Source organism: Schistocerca gregaria, chromosome 6 (genome assembly GCF_023897955.1).
Source record: "Schistocerca gregaria isolate iqSchGreg1 chromosome 6, iqSchGreg1.2, whole genome shotgun sequence".
NCBI classification, from domain to species: domain Eukaryota; kingdom Metazoa; phylum Arthropoda; class Insecta; order Orthoptera; family Acrididae; genus Schistocerca; species Schistocerca gregaria.
Genome location: NC_064925.1, coordinates 270937548 through 270963393, shown reverse-complemented (window position 1 = coordinate 270963393; position 25846 = coordinate 270937548). Strand labels below are relative to the sequence as shown.

The following is a 25846-nucleotide window of genomic DNA, read 5'->3' as shown; positions in this document are numbered from 1 at the left end:
ATGGCTTACAGAACCACACAAGAAAAGTGAGGAATTTGCAACAGCAAATGAAGCTGGATCGCTCAGTTCCAAAATAAGACTTTTGAGTTCGAATATAACGTAGGCTTCAAACTGCTGAAAAGCGACACCCGTTCACATGTGATGCCTTTCTAACAGCAACGAGTAACTAAGAATTATATACAAAAGAAATTACACAAAGAAATAGCAACATGAGTGGGGTCTAAGAAAGGCTGATAGCGTGCAGAATATGATCGTATCTTTAATTTCTCTGGCTAAAGAGAATGTGAAAGAGCACCATGTAGTGGCAATGAACATCCAACAAACGTTTCCCACGCCAAAACTATCAATTGGCCCAGCATTCTACAAAAGAAAAGTGTGGACTTATAACCCACGATTGTGGGTCAAATGAGGGATACATCTTTCCGTGGACTGAGAAGAATGGAGGAAGTCGGGAACTTGGAGATAACTAACACTCAAGCAAAAATCTCCACAGAATCACAGATAACTGTAAGGGCCAGGCAAAGAATTGGCCTCTATTTGCCCTGGAAAAGACTCTCATTGCCACCAAAAGATTTGAATCTGTGCAGCATTATTTCCTCGTGGTAGGTCATGCTAGACTTCCTTGGGATCGTGATTTTGGTAGTAATGAAATTTACGCGAGAAACATATGTCCAATAGTATACATGCCAGATGAATGGACGAAGTAGTCCAAAAAATTTCGTTGTGACGAACATGCACAGACATCACTCCTGAGACTTGGGCGATCTGAAGTCATTAATCTCCATACCCACTCTATTCAAATCTGGAGATCCCATTCGTTTTAGTGAAGCGACACAATTTAAGTTTGAGTATAAAGAACATTTATCTCTAAGTGTGATGCACTGCTACTCAGATATCTTCATGTCAGTGGATCTACATAGTAAGTAGAAAGGAAGACCTGCTGAACCAGGTCTATTTCAGTTGCTAATAAAATACAAAAAGCCAATTGAAATTGATCAGAAAAATATTGATGACATTCTGTCTGTTATGGCAGACAAACCTGCAGCATACGAAAGGTTTTTTCGGTCAAGTGTTGGAAATAATGTGAACAATGATGATGTACAAGAACTTCCTTGATTTCACATTTATAGTTTAAAGAAAATTATTAGACTGACTTATCTGTTATGTATGTATGTGTGTGTGTGTGTGTGTGTGTGTGTGTGTGTGTGTGTGTGTGTGTGTGTGTGTGTGTGCGTGTGTGTGCGAAAGTGCAAAAATTGTTAAATACTACTAGTTGTTACATAATTATCAAAATAAATCCTTAAAAACGTATTTTGTGTTCTACATTATTTTCAGGGAGATACAGTCGTAAGCCATTTTCGACCACTTCATAATTAAAATGACTCTCAAATTAATATCAGATAATAGAAAGAAGATTTTCTATTTTACACAAGGTTTGCAATGTGTTTAAGTATAATGAAAAGCAAAAAGGGAGTGTCTATTTGGTCTTCAACATTTTTATACTTTCATGAAACTTTAATGTCGCTGTATCTCAAAAAAAGTTGCATGTGGCTTATGAATATATCTCTCAGACCCCTTCATATAGTTTTATTGGGCGTATTTGGTATTTTCTGTTAAAAGTCAGTTGGTAATGTTTAATTCTGCACTTACTCTCTCGTCGATTTTTTCCAAGAATACCTTCTTTATTGATGGTGTCAATTTCGTCTTTCAACTTAGCAGACGAAAATTGTTTCTAGTTCTAAATATTACCTCACAACAACTTGATGTTAAAATTACACATTCATATCAATTTCAATCAGTGTTAATGTTATCCACATCTCATTCTCACTTCCACATAACTCCTTATTCACTTTAAATAGGAATTACTCCACAGTCACATCTGCACTTGTAGGAATCACAAAGACTTTGGTTACTCTTGGTCATAATGGTGTCTAGTCTTGCACACTGCAAGACAGCACTCACACATGCAATAAAGCTGTCGATATTAGTTTATTAGTTCAGAATAAATCCGCTGAATGCAAATATCGTTGTATAAGCTGTATTAGGTGACATGAATATTTGTGACAAATAGGGACTCGAACCCAGATTTTACCTTTAATATGTCTGTGTACGCATTACGGACTGCTCCAGACTTTCACATGCCACACTGTCTACATCGCTATTCCATTGTCTTCTACATTCATCATTAAATGCTCACTGCTTAATACTGTGTTCCACACCAGTCAGAATGATACAGTGGGAAGGCGGCCACTAGTTGGTAGTTACATGGGTCTCGATTCCCCGCGCTCTTATTCTCACTGGTGCTGCATTACATGCTTAAGCAGCGAACATTCACTGATGAATATAGGAGACCACGTATAGGGGAGCACACAGTAACATTTGGGAGTTTGAGTCTGTGCTTGAAACGTACAGGGACAGCCTAACGGTAAAGCGGCTGCTGGCGATATGTAGGGAAATGTGGGTTCAGTTTCAGACCTGGCACAAATTCCCATACTTCACCAGTAGGTAGTAGGTGTCTACCTAATGCAGCCAACGTAAATTTACTTATTTGCTTTTACCAAATATATTTCTTTTTACTGTCAGTCATATCAATATTTCTTCAACCAGAGATTAAGTAAACATTAATTTGTGACCATACAGTTCACCTGAACGTAGTGAAACCACCTTAATCCCTGAGCAATCAAATCGTAATTAAATTGTTCTCCAATAAGACTCGTAACAGAGTCAAAAACGGAATGAAAATAATGTTTTATTTTTCTTAGTAGGTATATCCTTATTCGTTAATTTTCTCTTGGAATTTCTTTATTACAGATAATAATTTCGCACATTATTGTCATACGAGAGCTTTCCATATGTCAGTGCTTTAAAATACTGGTACAGATTTCTTGTTATCAGGTATATATTCCTTTTTGGTCCAGTGTGAGGGATGAAGATGTGTGTGATCATCAGGGAGAGCAGGTCATCGTTAATCATGTCAAATGTCGAGCCACTTTTACATAACTTTACTTGTAACATAATATATATACACACTCGAGCAAGGCGGCCGCCTACTGACGCGAACGCGACTTGCAGGAGCTACGATCGGTGACGGTAAGATACCCGCCTGGCAGTAAGGTCTCACTTTTATTCGGAGTGGCCAGTTGAATTCGCGAACGACGACTCGCTTGTTCGGATTCAGCAGCCGCTGGAATTCACGTACAGCAAAGAAGGGTGAATGTTTGTGTACCTTATTTCTGTGCTCTTACACCACCTTCATCAGTAGCGACGAGATGCTGCAATTGCACTCTTAAGAACAGTTCTCTACCGTATTAATTCTAACAATGTGGCAAATGGTGTTGCACTCACGCTACAGAACTGTTACGCTCTAATCGTAAAAGCAAACCACAATGTCAACAGCAGGAAGAGGCGTAGAGGACCTTGACCACTTCAGTCGAAGAAATCAAGGTACTATCTGTCAGCGATGTACTACCACTTACCTAACGCTTATCTCTGTCTCGGTCACAGATACCGTGTCGAAGCGCTGCTCATATCCGCTCACTGGCTGGTCAGTGACGAACAGCGGATTTCGGCGTCGTCGTGTCACCAACCGAACACCGTCTGACGCATTCTTCCACTGTCTCAGCTGCTACTGGGGTCTGTCTCGCTTCCGTTCTTCCGGTTGACTGAACTGCTAAAATACCACTTAACACCGCTCATGTGCGCTTAGGTAGGACGACATGCCTGTAGCACTTTAATTTAAGCAGGAAAGTGATTTCAGAAACTTTATCTGCTTTCACCAGTACTGGACTCCTCAAATAAATTAAGTCCTCAATGTAAGTATAATCACTTTCTTTTTGGTCTTTCAAACATACGAAGAGGGATGGATATTACACTCAGAGGATTAACACTCATTCAATGTCTAGTTTGTTGTCGCTTTCACCTAAGACATGTAACGTCTTCCTTGGTGCTTCTAAGGAAACTTCCGCGGTTCAATTGATGACAACTGCATGTGTATCTTAAAGCACTGTTCCGTAGCTTTCCATTCAAAGATGTACGCCAATGCTTCTCTCTCTCTCTCTCTCTCTCTCTCTCTCTCTCTCTCTCTCTCTCTCTGTGTGTGTGTGTGTGTGTGTGTGTGTGTGTGTGTATGTGTGTGTGCGCGCTCGGGCGCTCTCACGTGCATGTCTGTTAATGATAGGGAATAATTCATTTAAATTAATATTGTGAAGCATTTGCAATATCACTTTATTTATCAGTGTGAAAAGTGATCAGCTGTTGCGTTGTACAGTTATAGCGAACCAGGGAAATAAATCAGTCGGAAGAAGCAACCCAAACAGAATCGTGGCACTTCTAATCGTCCTTGAAATTACGAAGAATGGCGAAGAATGAATACGACACATTCAACACCTGCAAGGAATTAACAAAATGTTGTAATCAATATATTTACTACTTTAGATTAATCATAAAATAGTCGTCTATCGTAGTAGATACGTATATCTCAAATGTTACGCTATGAAACGATCTAGGACTTACAACATTAGCACCCATCTCTTAATCAAATTTTACGCTGTTCAACAATGCTACATCTAGAAAAAGTTAACTATAAATCTACAACTGAAAACAGCAATGTAGTTATATTAGTGCCAGAGCATTAGTGGATACTTATTGCTTAACACTGAAGTATCTTTAGATTTTCACTGTACAATTTTCCTTAACCAATAATTACTAGAGACTCGTGCCCATTATATTTGTGGAACTGATCAACATAAATATAAAATTAAAGCATCAATGACAGTTAGAAACGTTGTAACACCACCTGCATTTCATATTTCGACGATATATAAGGCCTATATGGAAGTTAAAGGTAGACTAAAAGTTTCAGTTTAGCATCTCTGCGACATAAACATCATGGAAGTACAACTACTTAAGTCATCCTAGAAATATTTTGGGAGTAAGCAGACTGGAATTCTTTGAATAACCCTATCATCATTTTCCTGACTTTAATTTGCTCAGATCCTATATGAGGATAACCGTTTGGAGATCTTAGACTTTTCTGCACACGCATCCTGTAACCTAATAATTGTCATCTCATATGATATAAATTTTTAAATTCTTACATACTGACAAGATGCACAGGAAGAATCTCTTGCTTGAATGTGTTTGAAACAACTGTCTCCCATGATGTCACGTAGGCACAGAAGCTTTAACAGTTGCCGTCAGCATGTACTCAGAATATGTTGTGCAGGTAAATAACACTACCTCAAAATTCCGTCCTCTGTGAATTCCACACCTCCCTCAAATGCATACATCGACCATTTTCCGTCATTCTTGGCGACTTGTACCATTTTCACGGAAATATTCTACACACTCTGCGTATTAGGAAATTTGCGATTATTCTTTCGGAAACGGCATTCAACTTAACAAATTATGTTCAAGGAACATTTACTATTAAGTTTATTATCTCAATATCTATCGACACATCGTTCTAGTTGGCGTAACCATAGGAAGTAGTCATCTGGAGTAAGATGGTAATTTGTTTTCTTCGGCGTACTGATAGTACATCATTCTGATGTTCCTATTACTTTTTTCATTCATGTTTTGTATATAAAGTTCCTCTATCAATTTTTGGAAATTCAGTGCAAGTGGAAACAACCCAAAAACTAAGAAATATTGAGACGGAATCGCTGACGTACTGCCTGTTTTCATCTTAGCTCGTATCCTCCAATGTTGCAGAAAATAATGGTGTATTGTACCTAAACCAATTCCTATTTCTAAATTTGTAAATAATGCGTTGTAGAAGCTTATTGGCAAAGAAGGAAAGATTAAGCGGCTCATCTCTTGGTGTCATGAACATTCAGAAGCTACGCCTTCCGTTATTGTAGACGCCGCAAAGATCGTATATTTCTCATCACAGATGTGTGTCTTTATCCGTTCCGAAATATGCTGCCTCCGAAAAACCATTGTAGCTCACCGCCTAGAGTGTTACTAGTAATTTTCAATATGATCAATGACAACTAGCGATCTACAACGTGTCAATAAATACGAGCTAGCAAGCGGGTATACGACAGTGCAGTGGTCTGTTTATGAACCACAAAGAAGGATGGATTCAGAAAATTCACCATAGTTCCTACATTATGTTCGTAGAGAAAATTGACGTCCATCCACGATTTGTCAGATTTGTATCATTCTTTTGACTAGTGGGATACTCGATTCAGTCAGAAGTGTTACTTTGTTGTTCATACTAACTAATCGTGCGTTTCAATACAATGAAATCTCTTAAGGTCATGGATCTCAGTTGAACAAAAAATTGTATTGGGAGACGAGTACCTTGTGGAGTAGCCCTCATCCACCAGCGTATGTCTCTCCCATTATTTTACCACTGCTAGTGACAAAATGTATCCATTCACAGAAGAACGTTACCTTGAAAAAAAAAAATCCCTTCTCTCCTGCAGTGGTCATTACTGTCTGGAACCCCGCGACCACTGCAGTCGTAGGTTCGAATCCTGCCTCAGGCGCCGGCCGCGGTGGTCTAGAGTTTCTAGGCGATCAGTCCGGAACCGCTTGACTGCTACGGTCGCAGTTTCGAATCCTGCCTCGGGCATGGATGTGTGTGATGTCCTTAGGTTAGTTAAGTTTAATTAGTTCTAAGTTCTTGGGGACTGATGACCACAGATGTTAAGTCCCATTGGGCTCACAGCCATTTGAACCATTTTGGACCTGCCTCGGGCATGGATGTTTGTGGTGTCCTTAGGTTATTTAGGTGTAAGTAGTTCTAAGTTCTAGGGGACTGGTGACATCAGCAATTAAGTCCCATAGTGCTCAGAGCCATTTCCTGCAGTGGCTATTTTTCCTAATACGGCAAGGAAAGTGTATGCGGATTTGGTGAGCGTTTCTAAAACTTAAAAGACCGTACTGGATCCATGTTCAACCCCACATCAGCCTGAATGATCTCTGAAGCATCTTCAAGGAGATAACTGCCTGTCTTCAACGTCCTGTAACGACAAATACTAGCGAAGAGTAAGTAGTGACACATTAATTATCGTCTACTACGGATCTCTACCATTTCCCCGCGACGATCTGATGATAATAGTACACGCAACGATACTATTCGAGTTGAACTATACGCAAACGTTTGCCCTGATCTCGTCGCATCCAAAAGACATAGTGGGCGGTAACTACGTTTCTGAGTGCGTTACACTGAGAGATTCTCTTGGCTAATGGCTGCGTACCTCCTAGTGGATGAGTATGGTCATGATAGGAGAGTTACGAAGTTCGAGAGAGGTAAACGATCATGTACCACATAGAAAACTAAATTTACGATACAGCAGCACCACATTTTAAATGTGCATGACCAGTATACTGATCACCATAGCGTTACGATGCGATCACATTGTATTATGACCAGCAAGTCGGTAATGCCAAGAGGTGAGAGGGGAGTAAACTGAAATTAATAAAACGAAAGACATGGTGAACTGTATATGAAACTTGTACATGTAATCTGCAAGAATGAACGTGGATTTCAGAGTAAATTTCATTTCACTAACGCTGTGGTATTTATTCCCGTTGTGGGTAACTAGCTGTAGAACAATTACCATTATTGGAGTACATCCAGGTGAAATTTCCTTGTTAACAAGATGTGGTGAACTAGATGTAGCTCAATCACCATTATTGGAGTACCTCCAGATGAATAATTTTTTAAAAAAGAATGAAAATGAAATCATGATGCACATTTGCACTGTAGGCTTTAGAGAAACAATTACTTCTATTGTTTAAAGCGAGATTAGTTATTTTTCTTTCAGTGAAATATTGATAGAGCCAAATTACCCTGCAGTTAGACTGAATAAATACATATACATACATACATATATATATATATATATATATATATATATATATATATATATATATATATATATATATATATATATATATATATTCAGAATGAAGAAAAATTCCAAAAATTGGAACTAAACAACCGTACTAGCAGTTATCGGATATCCAACTAATCCTAAAATCATTTTCGTACAATTTTACAGTAATATGTTTACCTGCATGGCCGTCTTCCACAGAATCTGTTAAAATCACTCATTATTGGTTTCTCCGTCTGGAGCTTATTGCAAAAGATACAAAAACGTACAAACATATGTATCGAACTAGCAGAAAAACCACGGTAGATGCTTAATGTATAAATGCGAAACACGTCTGGTGTAAAATTCTATTTAATTAAAATGAAGTAAGCTCAAAACGGGAAAACCAATAACAACCAACGCTTACCTTATCAAAGGAATTTACCTTTTTATGAAACCTTATTATCTTTTCACATCGAAGTGATTACGACTAGGGCGGAGTGCGTCTGACACAGTGGTGTTATCAGTGACCATCATTTCATTTGTTTCATCCATGTGATTTCTGACAGTTTATTATCATGCCGTCACCTATGAATGACAAGTTCAGGTGAAAATTGTCTGTTGTCTTCAGTCCAGAGACTGGTTTGTTGCAGCTCTCCATACTACTCTATCCTGTGCAAGCGTCTTCATCTCCCAGTACCTAATACAACCTACGTGGTTCTGAATCTGTTTAGTGTATTCATCTCTTGGTCTCCCTGTACGATTTTTAACCTCCATGCGGCCTCCCAATACCAAATTGGTGACATCTTGATGCCTCAGAATATGCCCTACAAACCGATCCCTTCTTCTAGTCAGCCACAAATTTCTCTACTCTCCATTTCTGTTCAATACCTCCTCATTAGTTATGTGATCTACCCATCAAATCTTCAGCATTTTTCTGCAGCATCACATTTCGAAAGCTTCTATTCTCTTCTTGTCTAAAGTATTTATCGTCCAGGTTTCACTTCCATACATGGCTACACTCCATACAAATACTTCCACAAAAGTCATCCTGACAGTTAAATCTATACTCGATGTTAACAAATTTCTCTTCTTCATAAATGCTTTCCTTGTCATTCCCAGTCTACATTTTATATCCTCTCTACTTCGACCATGATAAGTTATTTTGCTCCCCAAAGAGCAAAACTCATTAACAACTTCAAGCGTCTCTTTTCCTAATTTAATTCCCGCAGCATCACCCGATTTAATTCGACTTCATTCCATTATCGTCGTTTTACTTTTATTTATGTTCATCTTACATCCGCCTTTCAAGTCACTGTCCATTCCGTTCAACTGCTCTTCCAGCCCCTTTGCTGTCTATGACAGATTTACAATATCTGTATGTTACTAAAATATCTTACTCAATCTAGTTATAAAAACCACTGTCGTTGCCTTCGGTTTATGGAGCAATAAAATTGGTAAGTTTAGACAGAAACCGTATCACATACTTTCAACAGACTTTCAGACGACTTACTCGTGCGACGTATGTTCCAATGCTCCACCTGCCTGCTGGACGTCACACAACGATGAAACTGAGGGTGATTAACGTCCTTTAAAAAGCGTTACTTTCGATTATAAACTAAAGGACTGACGTTTTGTGGCGAGATCAACAGAGGTGAATGCCTTTGTAATGTTATGAACGCTCCTGGCTATTGCCAAGTGACAGCTGCTTGAACGTAGTCATTAGATCTGATCCGAATATGGCGCCTCACACATGTACTCATGGTTTCTCGGTTCAGTCACACTGTCCACTACTCGTTCATGTCAAACAGCATGTTACGTCGTAGATCAGCGCATGTTCATTTTTGTACTGTTGTGCAACCAAAGGACGATACCCATCGCCGACGCATAAATTACTTCTTTCAAATCCCTCCGAGCTTTGAGTTCCTATCCGGTCTACCGGCGGACTTACTGCCATCTGTAAGGCCACACTCTGCTGTGAAACCACAGCGAGATCGGCGATTTACACTGGAACTTGATATGTCGTCTGATGGTCAAAAAGTGTCAACACTCCTATATTAGCACCGCTTTCAGATGGCCGATTTCGCAGATGCAAAATTTTCGCACATAGCAGGACCTCAGATCCTTTCCTCGATTAACAGGTAAGAAATTTAAGCAGAGAATATTTCCCTCTGTGAGTAGAAGGTCGCAGAAACTGCTACGTTGTGAATCTCTTTTCACAGGCTGGTCTTGGACCACTGTAAAAGCGCAGCATCAGGTCTATAGGGAATACTGGTCAACTCACAGAGAATAGTGATCAACGCACTACAGACTACTTTGTGCTACACATTAGACAGAGTAAATGAAGTTACAGCGTGAAAAGTGGGTAAATGTATCCTAGCCGCGAATTAGAGCAACAGCTGTCATAGCAGCAAACTTATTGTTATCATGAATCCAATTTCTTCCTAATTTATGGCTATTAGCGACAGCCTACGAGGCAGTACAGTAACAGCATCACATTGGAACATCGTGCACATTTGGAATACTGCACACTTTAGGGATAAAGCTGACACATATATCCATGATACACGATCTTATGGCTGCGCCAGAACAAATCCTCACCGACACGAAGGACTCTCTAGAGAGAGTGAAGAAGCCACCAGCAGTGACGCGCAGCGGCCTCTGGGCTCTGACCATCAGAAGCAGCAGCGACCGTTTGGTGGACGTTGGGCATTCCTGCACTGATGTCACCGCGTCGTATGCCGAGAGCGCTACTTTTTCGCTCTGAAAGAAATGACAAGTACCTCAGTTAATCAACAGATAACATCGACTTTTCTACAGATATACGATATTAATTACTGTGACGTATTACTCTTTGAGAAAAAAAAGAAGTTTTAAATATTGTTCGTAACTCCTTGACTCTTTCAACGTTTATAAAAACATGTTCTTCAGGTGGAAAACAGTGACTTTTTTCCTTCATTATTATTTAATCCGACTTCACCGCATATGGACATGGGAAGGGAGAGGTTCGGTCTTCAGCCAGTTGACAAAATATGGAAATGAGGTGGAAGAATACCAAACAGAAAGGTGGAATATTTCAATGAATTAAAAAAGTTTAAAACTGAAAATAAAATGGCAAGCATTTATATGTAAGAGGCATAACCTCTTTCGCTTTTAGTTATACTTGCAATGAAAGTTATAAAACAGAAGCAGTATGATTATATTTAAAAACATTCGCTACATCTTAAAAAATCTTTATGCAGAAAAAAAAAGATTTTTATAAAAAGAAACTCTTTCCTCGCAAGGAAGCTGGAAGGACCTGCACACGGATAAGTATACTCTTGTCGAAGGGGAAAGGTTGGTCGCTGGGGAGGTGAGAATGGAGGTGGTATGTGAATGTATCGATTGAGTAGAAGTGTCTGTTAGAAAACAAGAGGGATTGCAGTATAGGGGGTATTAGTGAGGCTAAAACTTTGTGTTAAAAGTGGCTGGGGAGAGAAGGGTGGAAGGGCAAAAATAAGAAATAAAAAAAATATGGAGAAGGGTGGGGGAGTAAGCAGCAACGACGAACCGACAAGGTGGAATTGTTCGAGTGGGCTTTTAGTTGGTTGGAGGGTTAAATGTTGAGATGGAGTTCATGACCTGGAACAGGGAGACGGTTCAAGTTGTCTTGAGAGACTGTGTGGCGGGTATGTAGGTGTAAGGTTTTGTGGCATGTGTTGGCAGGGGTGCAACAGTGTACTAAGGTGGGAAAGTAAAGTGAAAAATATTTATTGGAGTCGAGTCTGTACATGGTACAGATCGTTCGATGGTGTTCAGTGTGAGTAAGGACATACAGGAATTAGATGAGTTGGGCCCATTTGACGGTAGGGAGTCAGATGTGGATGGCGATGTACAGGGCATAGCGTTCAAGGATCTGGAGGGACTTACTTAGTGGGCGTATATCAATGCAACATTTTCATAGCAAAATAAAGGATCAGATCAAGCTTTTTAGGTATGGAGGACAATTGAGAGTTGCAATCAACAAGTTCAATTCGTTAGTACTTTTGGTAGCTGTAGTTTTAGCCTGTTTTCGGCTTTCTCTTGGATGGTTAGGAAGTGATGTTTCCAAGTTCGTGGTCGCTGGAGAGTTAGACCAAGACATTACATCTAGTTGGTTAACTGGAATGAATGATCGTAAATGGTGAGGTAGAGCTCATGTAGACGATGATGAGGATGGTGTATCCTATTGTACTGCCTGATTTTTGGAAGAACTGATTTTCAGAAGCCATTGGTTACAACAGCAGTTAAACAGATTGAGGTGGGTTTGGAGCGACTGTTGGGTTATCTGTGGGGAAAGCGGTGTCATCAGAAAAGTGAAGAAGGTAGATTGGATGACATGGTTAGGGTATATCAGTAATTTAAAGAAGATAAAGGAGAAGTGAGAGGATCGAGGCTTGGGCTGGAAAATGTGAGAATTGGTGCTGTTAATGATGACAAAGAATGCATGATTAGAGAGGAAGGATGCAATAAGATGAGAAAAATTAATCTAGGTATTTACCTCTGGAGTTTGAACAGGAGACTGGAATGCTATACATGGTAGGCAGCTACTTCCAGGTCGAGGGAAACCAAGATAGCGGATTTACAGGTGTTGATCTGAAACGACAGGAGATTGGTGAGGTGCATGATCTAGTCATCAGAGAGGAAGGTGGGGTAGAAGCTACGCTATTTAATGGAAGGAATTGGTGTTGGTTCGGATGCTGATGGATATGTCGAGACAGGATGATTTCCAAGACTTTGGTGAATACGAATTTGAGCCAGATAGGGCAATAGGAGGAGGTCTCGTTAGAGGGTGTCGGTGGTTTGAGAAAAAGTAGAATTTTGGTGTTTTCCACAGCTCAGTATAGTAACCTGTGGAGACTATAGTGGTATAAAGGACGGCGAGGGTGAGTAGAAAGGAAAGAGGTACTCTTTAAGGTGTCAATATCTGATGCAGTTGTGACCAAGTGTGTGTTTCGTGTTCTCTGAAGTACTACTTTTAATTCTGTTTATTTAATGTTGTCGAAGTACTGGGAGCTATTAGTCAGGGATGAGAAAATGGTATTTGCGCAGTTGTGCATAGTAAGGAAAAAGTGTGGTTCGCCTTGGATTGAAAAAGTGTCAGAGAGGTAGGATGCAAAGTCATCAGCTTTGCTCTGGTTGTCAGGTAAGGAATGATTGTTGTGGTGGAGCGGGTACTTCAGGATGGAATGGTTGCCACTGATTCGGTAGAATACATTCCAGTGCTTACAAGAGTTAATGAGCAGTGTAACGTTGACTCCGGTGCGTGTATAAGACCAGTTCTAGCGTTCCTTAGTGTAAAAAATAATTTTGGCGTGTCTCTGTATTTGACGGGACTGCGTGGGTGTATACTCGTCACAAGTCCTTAGTAAGGCGTGGTATTAGGATGGGATCCTTGGAAAAGGAGTAGGGCTTGGAAGAGAGTAGGGCGATGATGATATTGGCCTTGGTAGGTACATGAGCACTTATGAGTCCAACAAGGTCTGTGGCAGAAAGGACATAGGCCACCGTATCCTCCACGGATTTCCTCATATGCTCATGAGTGCAAATTTCGTACTAAGTGCTTTTTCGTATACAGGACAATGTATCCTATCTGTCGACTGTTGTAAAGATTTTGCTCCTTCACAGCCATGTAATTCTTTAAATTCTTTTTGCATGGTATAGTACTGTAAAGTCGTTTCACAGCAAATTCTGAGTGCACGTCGCTTATGCAACTGAGCCGTATACGAGTATTCTGCTAATTCTCGTCCCTCTGTAAAGAGGAAACACTGTCAAATTTAAATTTACTTGCTGTAGTGCCAGTTCTTGTCACACAACTGAATATTAGTGTCCCAGCAGCGCTTGTTCTTCCAAAAACTTGTTCTTTAGCTTAAGTCCCGATAATCGCGACGTAACCCGAAATTTTGCGTGACATAAACACAAAAAATTTTATTCATGTTTTCTTGATAGTGCAAAATTCGTTTGAAAAAGACTGTTACTACTTTCATCAGTGTCTATTGTCGCAATAAAAGTGTAATTAAACGTTTCTAAATCGTATTTAACTAACGCATTTCGTATTGTTTACTAGTTACATAGACGTGATGTAGGCCTAAATTTTCCGAGTCATAAACGTTTAAAACCTGACCAAACACGCCTGATATCGCAAAGTCTCTGAAAGAAAATTAATTACAAATTAATTCTCCTGTCATTGTATCTCAAAATCAGTACAAAAAAAAACACCGCACTTTAGAACTTTGTGTCGTTTGTTGTTTACACACACACAATCTAGTGTCCTTGACAAATTTAAAACATTATTTAAACTTAATTATGCTTTCAAAACTGACCACTAGTGAGAAATGTTGGAGCTGTTATAGGGTAGTGAGTAGAGGGATTTGTTGCCAATCTTGTAGGAAATATTTTCGCTGGAGGAGGAAGTTGGGAGACTGTTGACAGAACAGGAGAGGCTCTCTCCTGGAACTGCAGAGTATGCAGTAAGAACATTTTGATTGGCAAACAGGAAAAGAAAATCTGTTCCCTTCAGGCACAGTTGGAGGAAGCAACGAAGGAACTCATAAGGATCAAGGAGGAGGGTGGTTGGGAACTGGCAGCTGGTAGGAGGATAGGAAGAAAGAAAACACAATCTGACAGTTTTATTATCAACACAAGAAACAGGTATCTATCACTGCCAGAGTTAAGTAGAGAAGAACCTCAGGTAGAACGAGGAGCAGAAAATGTGCAGCTCACTTCAACCGAGGCCAAGATGCCTAAGAATGTACAAAGCGTTAGGAAGAAGAAAGTGCTGCTGCTAGGTAGTAGCCACGGGCGAGGTGTAGGCCCTCCGTTACAGGAAAGTTTAGGGGCAGCGTATCAGGCCACCAGTATCTTCAAGCCAAATGCAGAGCTAAGTCATGTGATAGAGGACCTAGGGTCCTTATGTAATGACTTTGCAAAAAAAAAAGGACCATGTAGTGATATTGAGTGGGGCGGGAAAGAGTTTGGACAGTGATGGGGCAAATGACATAGGTGGTGAGCTGGACAAGATAGCTTCCCTGACTCATGGCACAAACGTACACCTTTTTGAACTGTTATGGCGTCATATCGACCACACGTTGATGGAGCTGTGAGGCGAAACAATGTAGGGTTAGGAATGGCTCTGAGGACAGTCAACTTTGCTCGTTTCTCTGGTGCCTGTCGTGACTATCAACAGATGGGGTATCACTAGGCATGGCCTACACCTAAACAGGACTGGGAAGGGAAGATTGATACAGCTGATTCATGAAAGTGTAGGGGGAGGATTTTGGGCCACACATGGTCAAATGCTTCTTGTCGTAGGTAGGAAAAGTAGCTATTTTTGGAATAAATCCAGACAAAAGTTTCCCCTGCCTAAAGAGTATCTCCAGCACTTTAATAAATACTGAAACAGTCACTCATAAGACAGATTGTAACACCCAAAACATCTCCTATACAGTATGTGACAAAGAAAAACAAACCATGAGAAAGAGTAACATGACACATTTCAAGGGCTTAACAGTCCTCCATCAAAACAAACAATCAATAAAAAATAAAATACAACTAATAGAAGTCGAGCTCCAATCTTTGAACTGCACAGTAGTTTGTGTTAGTGATCACTGATGTAGAGACACAGAAATCCCACTTGTAGTATTACCATTGTATGAAAAGGCAAACTATTACTGTAGAACTACTTGCCCCAAACAAGTATAACACCTGTAAATCGTGTTGCACAAAATAAAATGATGTTACATCCAACCACAGAGAATGAAGTCACTAAAACAGTTCAGAAACTAAAAACCCAAAACTCAGTAGGCTTAGATGAAGTACTAATGTGTGTACTGAAACAATGCATAGGGATTATACAAGGACCCTTAACAAATATAATAAATAAATGCCTCATATCAGGGATATTTCCAGAGCAGTTGAAACAGGCAAGAATTGTACCTTTTCTTAAGAAAGGTAACGCAGAAGACATAGAAAATTACCTGACGATTGCCCTGCTGTCAGCATTCTCAAAAATAATGGAAGCAATTATGAAAGACAGATTAATGAATTACCTGAATGAATACAATCATTTAAGCGAATCACAGTTTGGCTTCCAAAGTGGCAAAAATACGGAGTCAGCCAATACCAGAATTCACAAAAATTGTACTTGATGCTCTTGATAGAGATGAGTGTGTCAGAGGCATATCTCTGGATCATTCTAAGGCATTTGATACAGTCGACGAGAATATTCTGTTAAATAAATTAGAAGCATTAGGAATAAGAGGAGCACCTAATTACTGGTTTGGATCATATCTAACACATTTCATACAAAGTGTAGAGATAACACACACTTCAAAATTATCCAAACATTTATTTAAACACTACCAAAACCAAAATACATTAATATAGGGGTTCCACAAGGTAGCATATTAGTACCAATACTGTTAATCATAAACATCAATGATCTTGAAAGTAGTGTTCCTCATGGTGCTAAAAATCCTCTTTGCTTATGAGAGCAATATTATAGTCAATGAGAAAACAACAGAACTCCTTTCTGAGGAAGCAAATGAACCTCTCAAGGAAGTTTGTGGTTGGTCAATATGTAATAATGTGACATTGAACACAAAGAAAAGAATTTCAGTTTGAAGCGGAAATATGACAATATTAAATTAAATGTAGATGGTACCTCTATAGACTGTGTAACAAATGCAAAATTTCTAGGAATGAATATTGATTCTCAGTTGAAGTGGTGTGGACACACAAAGGTACTTGCAAACAGAAAGTCATCAGCATGTTATGGCCTTAGAATCCTATCATATGTGTGTAACATGTGGTGTCTTTTAGTTACATATTGTTCATATGTAGACTGAATTCTTAGCTATGGAATTCATTTTTGGGTAACAAATGCACAAAAGATGAACACAATTTTCAATCTCCATAAAACAGCCCTAAGAATAATAACCAAAAATACTAGTCGAGATCTTTGTAAAGATCTGTTCAGAACACTGGGGATTTTAACTACTCCATGTGAATAGATTTACCACTCACTTGTACACGTCAAAAATAACATTGGTAATTACTGCAGAAACAGCTTTGTCCATCACCATGCAACAAGAGATAGACTCAGCTTACAATTACCAAAATAAAATAAACATCAAACTCAAAACAGCATTTCCTACGAAGAAATAGAACTCTACAATAAATTAGCAAAAGAGATTAAAGAAATTGAGAAAATAAGGTTACTTAAAAAACCATCTAAAAGGTACCTGTGATGCACTACCTTTTCTACATTCAAGGATTACTCAGGTAAAATAGAGTAGGGGTTTGATAAGAAATGTTATACAAATAAATAATAATAGTAATGATTATAAAATATCCAACATTCCACATAACACCACCACTTTACGCTTTTCCTTCTTTTTCTCCTTTCTAAAAATACTTATCTCCCAGCTATGAATAGCATAACACTAACACCTTTTCCTTTTTGTAAACTCAACATCTCACTCATTGTGAAGGGTGTTGACTTTTTTCAGGATAGCAAACGGGAAGTTGCAGTACAGAAAATGGCCCAGAGATCACCATTCTGTGTGTGTGTGTGTGTGTCTGTGTGTGTGTGTCTGTGTGTGTGTGTATGTGTGTGTGTGTGTGTGTGTGTGTGTGTGTGTGTGTGTGTATGTGTGTGTGTGTGTGTGTGTGTGTGTGTGTGTGTGTGTGTGTGTGTGTGTGTATGTCTAGTGGGTAAAGTGGTATTAAGCAATTTTGTATAGTGTGTGTAGTGACTGATAGTTAGATATGAGTGAACAATGTAATATTAAATCATTTAATAAGTTATTTGTGAAAGAAGTATTGTATACCAGGATAAATCACCGAGTGATGTGGCGCAATGTTTAGCACACTGGACTCACATTCGGGAGGACGACGGTTCAATCCCGTCTCCGGCCATCCTGATTTAGGTTTTCTGTGATTTCCCTAAATCGCTTCAGGCAAATGCCGGGATGTTTCCTTCCCCATCCTTCCCTCACCCGAGCTTGCGCTCAGTCTCTAATGACCTCATTGTCGATGTGACTTTAAACACTAATCTCCTTCTCCTCCTCCTCCTCCAGGATAAATCTAATCATTGTCTCTAACAAAAAGTTTGTAAATAAATGTGTATACAATTTATCCTTGTAAAAAGAGATCTACAGATGAGTAAAGCTACTACTACTACCACCATTATATGAAGTACAATTTATCACCTATAGCATACAGAACATCAGAGTTTCAATTCTTTTTACTTTAACTGTTTTGCCAATTCTAAATTTACTACAAATGTCGAAATTGTAACAATCTGAACCTTGAAAAAATAAAGTAAAATGTTAGAATTGGATAAACACACAGAGAGGATTCATAAGAGGTTAATCTCCCTAGATCTTTGCTCACTCTCTCTCTCTCTCTCTCTCTCTCTCTATATATATATATATATATATATATATATATATATATATATTACTCTCAGTGTATACATACAACAGCCATAGAAGAAAACGTCAGTTCATTACACTAATATATTCATATATTCTGAAAATTTTTGAATTAGAAACTATTACCTAAAATATACATGTAAAATGACATAAACTAAACACATTTTACATCAAAACAGATAGTTAAAAGTTAATTTTACAATGACTTTCAGTTATATATACAAGAAGAAAGTGTTAATTTGAAACAATATAAAATGAAGTGTCAGTTTCACGTTAAGAACACTAAGCTTTCCCCACAGCATATAAGCTATGATTTTCCAAAACACAATGACATAAATTAAAATATTTGCAGTAAATAGAATGTATTCATGTTAACCTGTTGTTACACAATCTACAATAGCTACCACATAAAATTGTTGTGTGTACAAATATATAAATCTATAAATCCTATCAGCCAATGGAGATGGCTGTAAATATTGGGTTAGGTGACATATATCACCCAGACCTCTGCTGCATAGCAATAGAGAGTCCATGGTTTATTTGGCAAATTTTCTCAGCACAGTAACAAATCTAATGTAAAAAACCCTCAATATTTTTGAGCCTAAGCTGTTGGGGCGATATTTTATTTATTTTATTTATTTATTTATGCATTTATTTTACCTGGCAAGATTAGGGCCTTCAGGCCCTCTCTTACACCTAACCAGGCATACTCAGGTTCAACGAGTTACAGTTTCTACTTAACATTAAGGACATATAGCCTATTATGCAGTATTGATGTTAAAGGAAAAAATAGATATTATAACAGTAGTATAATGATAATTATAACAATAAAAAATAATTATAACAATCAATAATAATAATAATAATAATAATAATAATAGTAATAAAATAATAATAATAATAATAGTAATAATAATAATAATAATGACTATGTATATGAAAGTAAACATACTTTTCTTTTCTGAATGTCAGTCCCATTGTTAGTTGGGAATTTTCTCGTTATGTTCTTGCAGCTTGTGAGTTATTCTCATCGAGCAGAGACATAAGACGATAGAATGGGGTGAAAGAGATATATAAGAGGTAGATAGGTTAGAGGAAGAGAAACAGAACGGTAAAATTCGAAGCTGTGATGGAGAGGAGAAAGAAAGAGATGGGAGGGGCACAAGAATGGTGGTTATACCGTCCCTAATATGTAAGCTTTGAGTTCCCTCTTGAATGTTGAGTAGTTCTGGATAAGACGCAGATCACAGGGGAGCGCGTTCCATAGTCGTATGGCTGAGATGGAGAATGACACGGAGAAAGATTTTGTGTTATGTAAAGGTACAGCCAAGATGATAGACGTATCCGATCTAGTGTTGCGATTGTGGAATGACGATAGGTGTTTAATGTGAGAAGATAAGTATTGGGGGCACCAGTGGCTAAGAAATCGATGAAGTAAGCACATCGTGTGGAGATCGCGTGCCGTATGTGGGCGTATCCAACCTAGCTGGGAGTATGAAGGACTGATATGATCATACAACCGAATATTGCACACGTATCTAACGCAAGCATTCATCACTAGCTCGAGGCATCTAGAATTTTCACTATTTGTGCCGTGTTGAACTACATCGCAGTAGTAAAGATTAGGCAAGACTAGTGTTTGGACTAATTTTTGTTTAACATGGGTTGGAAATATTTTTCTAAACTTTTGAATTGCATGTAGGGAGGAGAGCGATTTCCGGCAAGCTGTGACTGTTTGTTCTTCCCAGTTTAGGTGTTCATCCAAGATTGTTCCAAGGTCTTTTACTGTTTTTTGGTATGGTAGTTGGGTACCATTGAGGAGTATTTTAGGGACTGTTTCGCGAAAGTACCGGCTGATTAACTTTGGATGAGATATAAGTATGACCTGGGATTTCTTGGGGTTTAGTTTCAGACCTAGGTTCTGTGCCCATCGAGAAACAGAACAAAGATCTGCGTTCATACTCGCTACTGCGCCAGCAATGTTTTTGGGGCTTGCACTTATGTACAGTTGGATGTCGTCGGCATAAAGATGGTAGTTGCAGGAGTGTATCACTGAAGAAATATCATTAATGTACAGTGAGAAGAGTAGTGGACCAAGGACGGAGCCTTGGGGAACTCCAGAGCGCACGCTTTTCCATGATGACTTTTCCGACCCACAAATGACTTGTTGACTTCTGTTTTTGAGGTAGCTGTCGAACCATTGTATTGCTCTGTTTGAGAAATTCAGCTGTTTCATTTTAATTAGTAATATATCGAAGTCAACTGTGTCAAAAGCCTTGCTAAAGTCAAGCAGTGTTAGGATAGTAGCTTCACGTCTGTCCATAGCATGTTTAATGTCATCAGTTACTTTGATTAATGCGGTTGCTGTACTATGGTGCTTTCGAAAGCCTGACTGATATTCGTCATGGACGTTATGAGTTTTGAGGTAATCCGTCAGTTGTTCATGAACGATGTGCTCTAGGGCTTTAGAAATTGCAGGTAGTATGCTGATCGGCCTGTAGTCACCTGGCGACTTAGGGTTGTCAGTCTTGGGTATAGGCTTAATTAAACTTTGCTTCCACTCAGTAGGATATGTACTACTGACAAGAGACAGGTTGAAGATGTCTGTGATAACTGGAATAATAGTGTCTACGACGTTCTTAATCATGCCAATGCTCACTCCATCATCTCCTACTGCCTCGGAAGAGATTCTCATAATTGCCTTGTGTACTGTGCCGGTAGTCACATGTTTTAGGAAAAACTTGTCTCTCGAGAGATTGATATCTTGGGGCTGGTAATTTGTCGCTGCGTGGCAGTTTGCAGCTGTTGAGAAGAAATCGTTTAATTCTTCTGCAGACGCTTGATAAACAGCGTCAGATCTTCGCTTCCCTATACCGAAACTGCGCAGCTTTTTCCACAGTGCAGCAGGTTTTGATATGCCGCATACGACAGAGCGGGCATGTCTGATTTTGGCATTGCTCACGCTTTGCTTGGTTCTGTTTCGGAGTTTCCTATAAGCTTCGTACGCCTCGGGAGTTGGGTTACGCTTGAAGGCCCTATGTGCAGCATCACGTTTATTCATTAACTGACGTAATGCAGTGGTGAGCCACGGAGCGGGAGCTCTCTTTACCTTAACAGTGCGTTGAGGAGCATGTTTATCATACAGTGCAATAATTTTGCGACATAATTGCCGAATTTTTTCGTCTAAAGTCGGTTCATCGTTTATATCATGCCAAGGGATATCTGAGCAATCCTTTTGAAGAGCGTCATGGTTAACTTTTTTTAAGTTTCTGTAGGTTACCAGGTGAGATTTTTCTTTGGTAGTATGCATTGAGTAATTTAAGAATATCACGTCATGAGCAGAGAGTCCCGGAGCGGATGTCTGATTGGCGCGGATTATTTTATCTGGTCGCTTTGTTGCTATTATATCTATGATTGTGTGGCTGTGTGGCGTGTGATGAGTTGGGTCCAGCGGTGTTAAACTCATATCATTGGAGTGGAACAGTCGCCTTAGTTTTTCGGCAGAGGGAGATTTTAACTGTAAGTCGATGTTTGTGTCGCCCATAATGATTATGTGTTCATACTGTGTCACGAGTGAGGACAGGGCAGACTGAAAGGAGGACATGGCACCGACGTTTGGAGGTTTATAGATTACTCCAATTAGCAGTTTCTGATTTGATGTATTTATTTCGAAAAACAAGAACTCTGCTTCTCCTTCGCCCTTTGCATCCAATGTGCATAGCACAGTAGGTGTCAGATCAGAGCGAACATAGGCACCCACACCACCCCCGCGTCGTGTTTCACGATCTGCCCTTAGGAGAGAGTAACCAGCGATTCGGATAGCGTCGGAAGAAATGTTTGGTTTCAACCAAGTTTCCGAGACGAGGATAATGTGGAACAGCGATTGGCAGAACAGGTCACAGAACTCGTCGAAGTGAGCCGTTAGCGACTGCGCGTTCGCGTGGGCCACAAAGAGCCCGCCGCCGGAACCGGTCCGTCCCATTGTGGCCGCCTGTAGGACCGAGCGCGCTCCGTTTACCTGCTGGCCGGAAGAGGGACAAAAGCTGGATTTCGCGGGGGAAGACATGTTTACAGGTGTCCAAGGTTGTGACTGACTCAAGCGTCTGTGAACTAAAGGTGAAAAACACGCTGGAAGTATAGGAGAAGGGAGCGAAAAGAAAGATGGAAAGTGGCAGTAGTGGTTACGAAAAAGATAATAGTAGTAGTAGTGGTAGTGGCGAAGATGAAAATAACAGATATAGAAAGGCGGTTGTGAGGAGATTCCTGTTAATGGAGAATGTTAATTCCCATTTGACTGACAATATGAATATACATGAGCACTTATAATAGACAAATAAAGAAACAATATTTTTGTGAAACAATTGACTGATTTTAAATAGAGTACTTATGGTACTTATAGAAATAACGGAGCAGTATTTAAGCTAAAAAAATGAAAAGAAAGAATAAGAAAATTAACTTATATTAGACAGATTACAATATGAGACTTTGTGTCTCGCGAGATTTCGCTCAGTCTTTCAGTTCGAACATGTTTGTCACCGTTTTCCTCCCTCCTTCCGTCTTGATTACGATCCTGCCATCCTGGGTCCATACATTTTGAAGGCCAAACTGTGTGATCGCAGCGTTCAAAACTTTTAGTCTTTCGCGCGTCAGATCTTCCCTCAGGGTAACCCCACTCTTGGCGAGTTTTCTTTTCTGAGCAAACACTTCAGCTCTTTTCCGGTAAGACACAAATTTAATTATTATGGGCCTGGGTTTCATGGCACCTCGTGTCCTGCGCCCAACACGGTGGCTTCTGTCAATATCGGCCACGTCGATCTGCACGCCAAGTTTCTCACGCACGAGGCTAATGGCCAGGTCGTCGGTGTTTTCGCGATCGTTTTCAGCTACCCCGAACAAGCGCAAGCTGTTCCTTCGCTGATACTGCTCAATTTCATCGGTGGCAGCAGACAGTTTAGCCTCTAGGTCGGCGGCTTTTTTCTCTTGTGCGGCCAGGGACTTTCTAAGAGACTGGATTTCGGTGCTGTTGCGCCCGACAGACTCTTGTAGTTTGTCCATGACCGCGGCCGTCACGGAGTCCGTGATGGATTGGACGATTACGTCTAGCGTGTCTTTGCTGTGCAGCGCCGCACTCACCTGGGACCGGACGAGCTCCCCGATGTCGGGAAGCGGGGCCTCACCTGCCGCCGGAGACCGGGCGCCCGCGCTGCCTGCACCCCTGTAGCCTCGCCTGCTGCCGCTTACTCGTGCTCTTCCCATTTTTCACTCACTTATCACTTATCACTTATCACTTGTGGTAATCAACGGAGAACAATACACCACGGCAAGTAACACTTGTTTAGTCGGATGCACACGTTGTGGACTGCCGCACTTCTCTGTAACACCTTCAATGAGCGGAAAAACTCGCGAGCCGAAGAAACGCGCGTCACTCAGTGGCCGCCATATTGAAAAATATGTTGAATCTCTGTACTAAAATAAGAAAAATGTGTCAATAATAATTTAAAAACCACATTTATTATTTACAAGGGTGAGAGGGGAGATGGAGATGTTTGAATGACTGACACAAGTCACAAGGATCTACAACAGCGTGATGTATATCAGGTTGTAGAACTTAATAAGAATGAATGGCTAACTTCTTAATGAGACACAAACAGTAAGGGTCAATATAGTATACCATGGTGATTGGAGACAGTCATATAGAGGATTCCGAAAAGTTTGGATAGATGAATGTGAACATCTTACATTAAAAATTTAAAGATCCCATCCCTGACGCTGCATCCCTGTCACTGCATCAGGCACTCGACGATCATGATTTCGAACGTCATATAGAATTTTGTCTGTCTGCCCTTTCCGCAACTGGGAAACGACCCAAAGTTTTTCCAACGTGTGCTCTTTACCAATGAAGAAACTTTTACTAACCACACTAATGTAAAGATGCATAATATGTAATACAATTCCACCGAAAATCCACACTGTGTTTGTTAGGTGCAACATTTAAGTCCGTGGAGCGTAAACGTATGGGGCGGTATCATAGGAAATTGCGTTGTGGGGCTTCACTTCATCTCAGGTGTTCTAAATTGACATTTGTACTGACACATTCCGACGAACATTCTGCAGGTTTTTCAGAAGAAGTACCAGTTGATATTTGACGATGTATGTGACTGCCATATGACGTTTCTGTGGCTCACTCATTCGTGTTACAACGCAAATACTGAATGAGAGGATTACTGGATTGGACGAGATTCTGTTGTCAAATGGCCTGCAAGGTCCCCGATATGATTCCTCTTGATTTCTTCAAATGTGTGTTAATTCCTAAGGGATCGAACTGCTGACGTCATCGGTCGCTATACTTACACACTACTTTAACTAACTTATGCTAAAAACAACGCACAAGCACACAACAAGAGGCAGGATTCGAAACTCCGGCGGGAGGCGTCGCGCAGTCCGTGACATGGCGCCCTAGACCGCGAGGCCACTCCGCGTGGCTTGATTTCTTTCTTAGAAGAACACTCAAAGATGCAGTCCATGACGAAGCCCCAACCACGCCAGACGATATGTGTCGTCGAATCGCAGTGCATGTTCTACCATATGATCCATTTTAATTAGAACTGCTCATTGTTCTTAAGAACGGTGATTTCAATTGTGCCATTCAGTCCACATGCTTTTCTTTAAAAAAATAAATGATACAGTTATTTATTTGGTAGGCAAATTTCATGGTCTGTGATTTGGGTGGAAACCAAATCATTGTCAGTATATTGTTTATTTCATTTACGTGTGTACGTAATCACTTTGCAATATAAAATGAAACGACAGCGTTCACCGAGGGTAGATGGTAATACTGTCGTTACTTGCTTACGTTCAGCATGGAACGACGTTTCGTTAAGAATAGTATTTATTTTGTGATGTGCAGGTGGTCACCAAAGTATTTTTAACGTTTAGTTTAACGAATATCTGAAATATGATATAATTTAGAGCAGTATAGGTATAGACACATGTCCAACAGCGAGTATTTTTCCTCTAAGCATCACACAGCCACGTACAGAAAAACAGAGGTCAATTCTTCCTTCTAAGTATTAGATACTGAATACAGTTGTTGCTTTTTCAGCGTATAAGGTGTCTTTATTTTTGAAGAGTGAACAGCTGATTTCTGTATTCCAGCTCAGGTAAATCGGGGAGGATGCACAAATATGAAATAGTTTTCCCAAACCGTCTGGATACGCTATATTCTAGTATATGTCGTATTTCCATACACTATATTCGTAAGTGGATCTACATCTAGGTCGTAACTTGGTTTATTCTCTCAGTGTGCGCAGACCTACCTTACTTCTAATAGCTATGCAGCCTGGTCCCTGACACCAGCTTGCTCGTTTTTGCACTACAAATGGCGTTTGCGACCACCGTGTTCTAGCATTCTAGCAGACCTCGAGCTTCTTAACTATAGATTTCAACGTGAATATTATCAAACGCAATATCACTGTAATTGTGTTCTCAAGAGCTATTGAATGTAGTTATGGAAAACGTAGTATTTCATTTTAAGAAACGAACTTACTTCAATATCTCAGTTGATAC

General features: G+C 39.8%; 1 protein-coding gene across 1 annotated transcript in view; it reads right to left on the bottom strand.

The window, feature by feature from the left end:
- Nucleotides 1-4329: 4329 nt before the first annotated feature.
- LOC126278837 (odorant receptor Or2-like) overlaps nt 4330-25846 on the bottom strand; it is an 86879-nt gene continuing 65362 nt past the window's right edge. The window contains exons 5-6 of the mRNA XM_049979112.1: nt 10428-10589; nt 4330-4386 (exon numbers count right to left, since the gene is read on the bottom strand). Coding sequence (XP_049835069.1) covers nt 4330-4386; nt 10428-10589 — 219 coding nt within the window. The remainder of the gene's footprint in view (nt 4387-10427; nt 10590-25846) is intronic.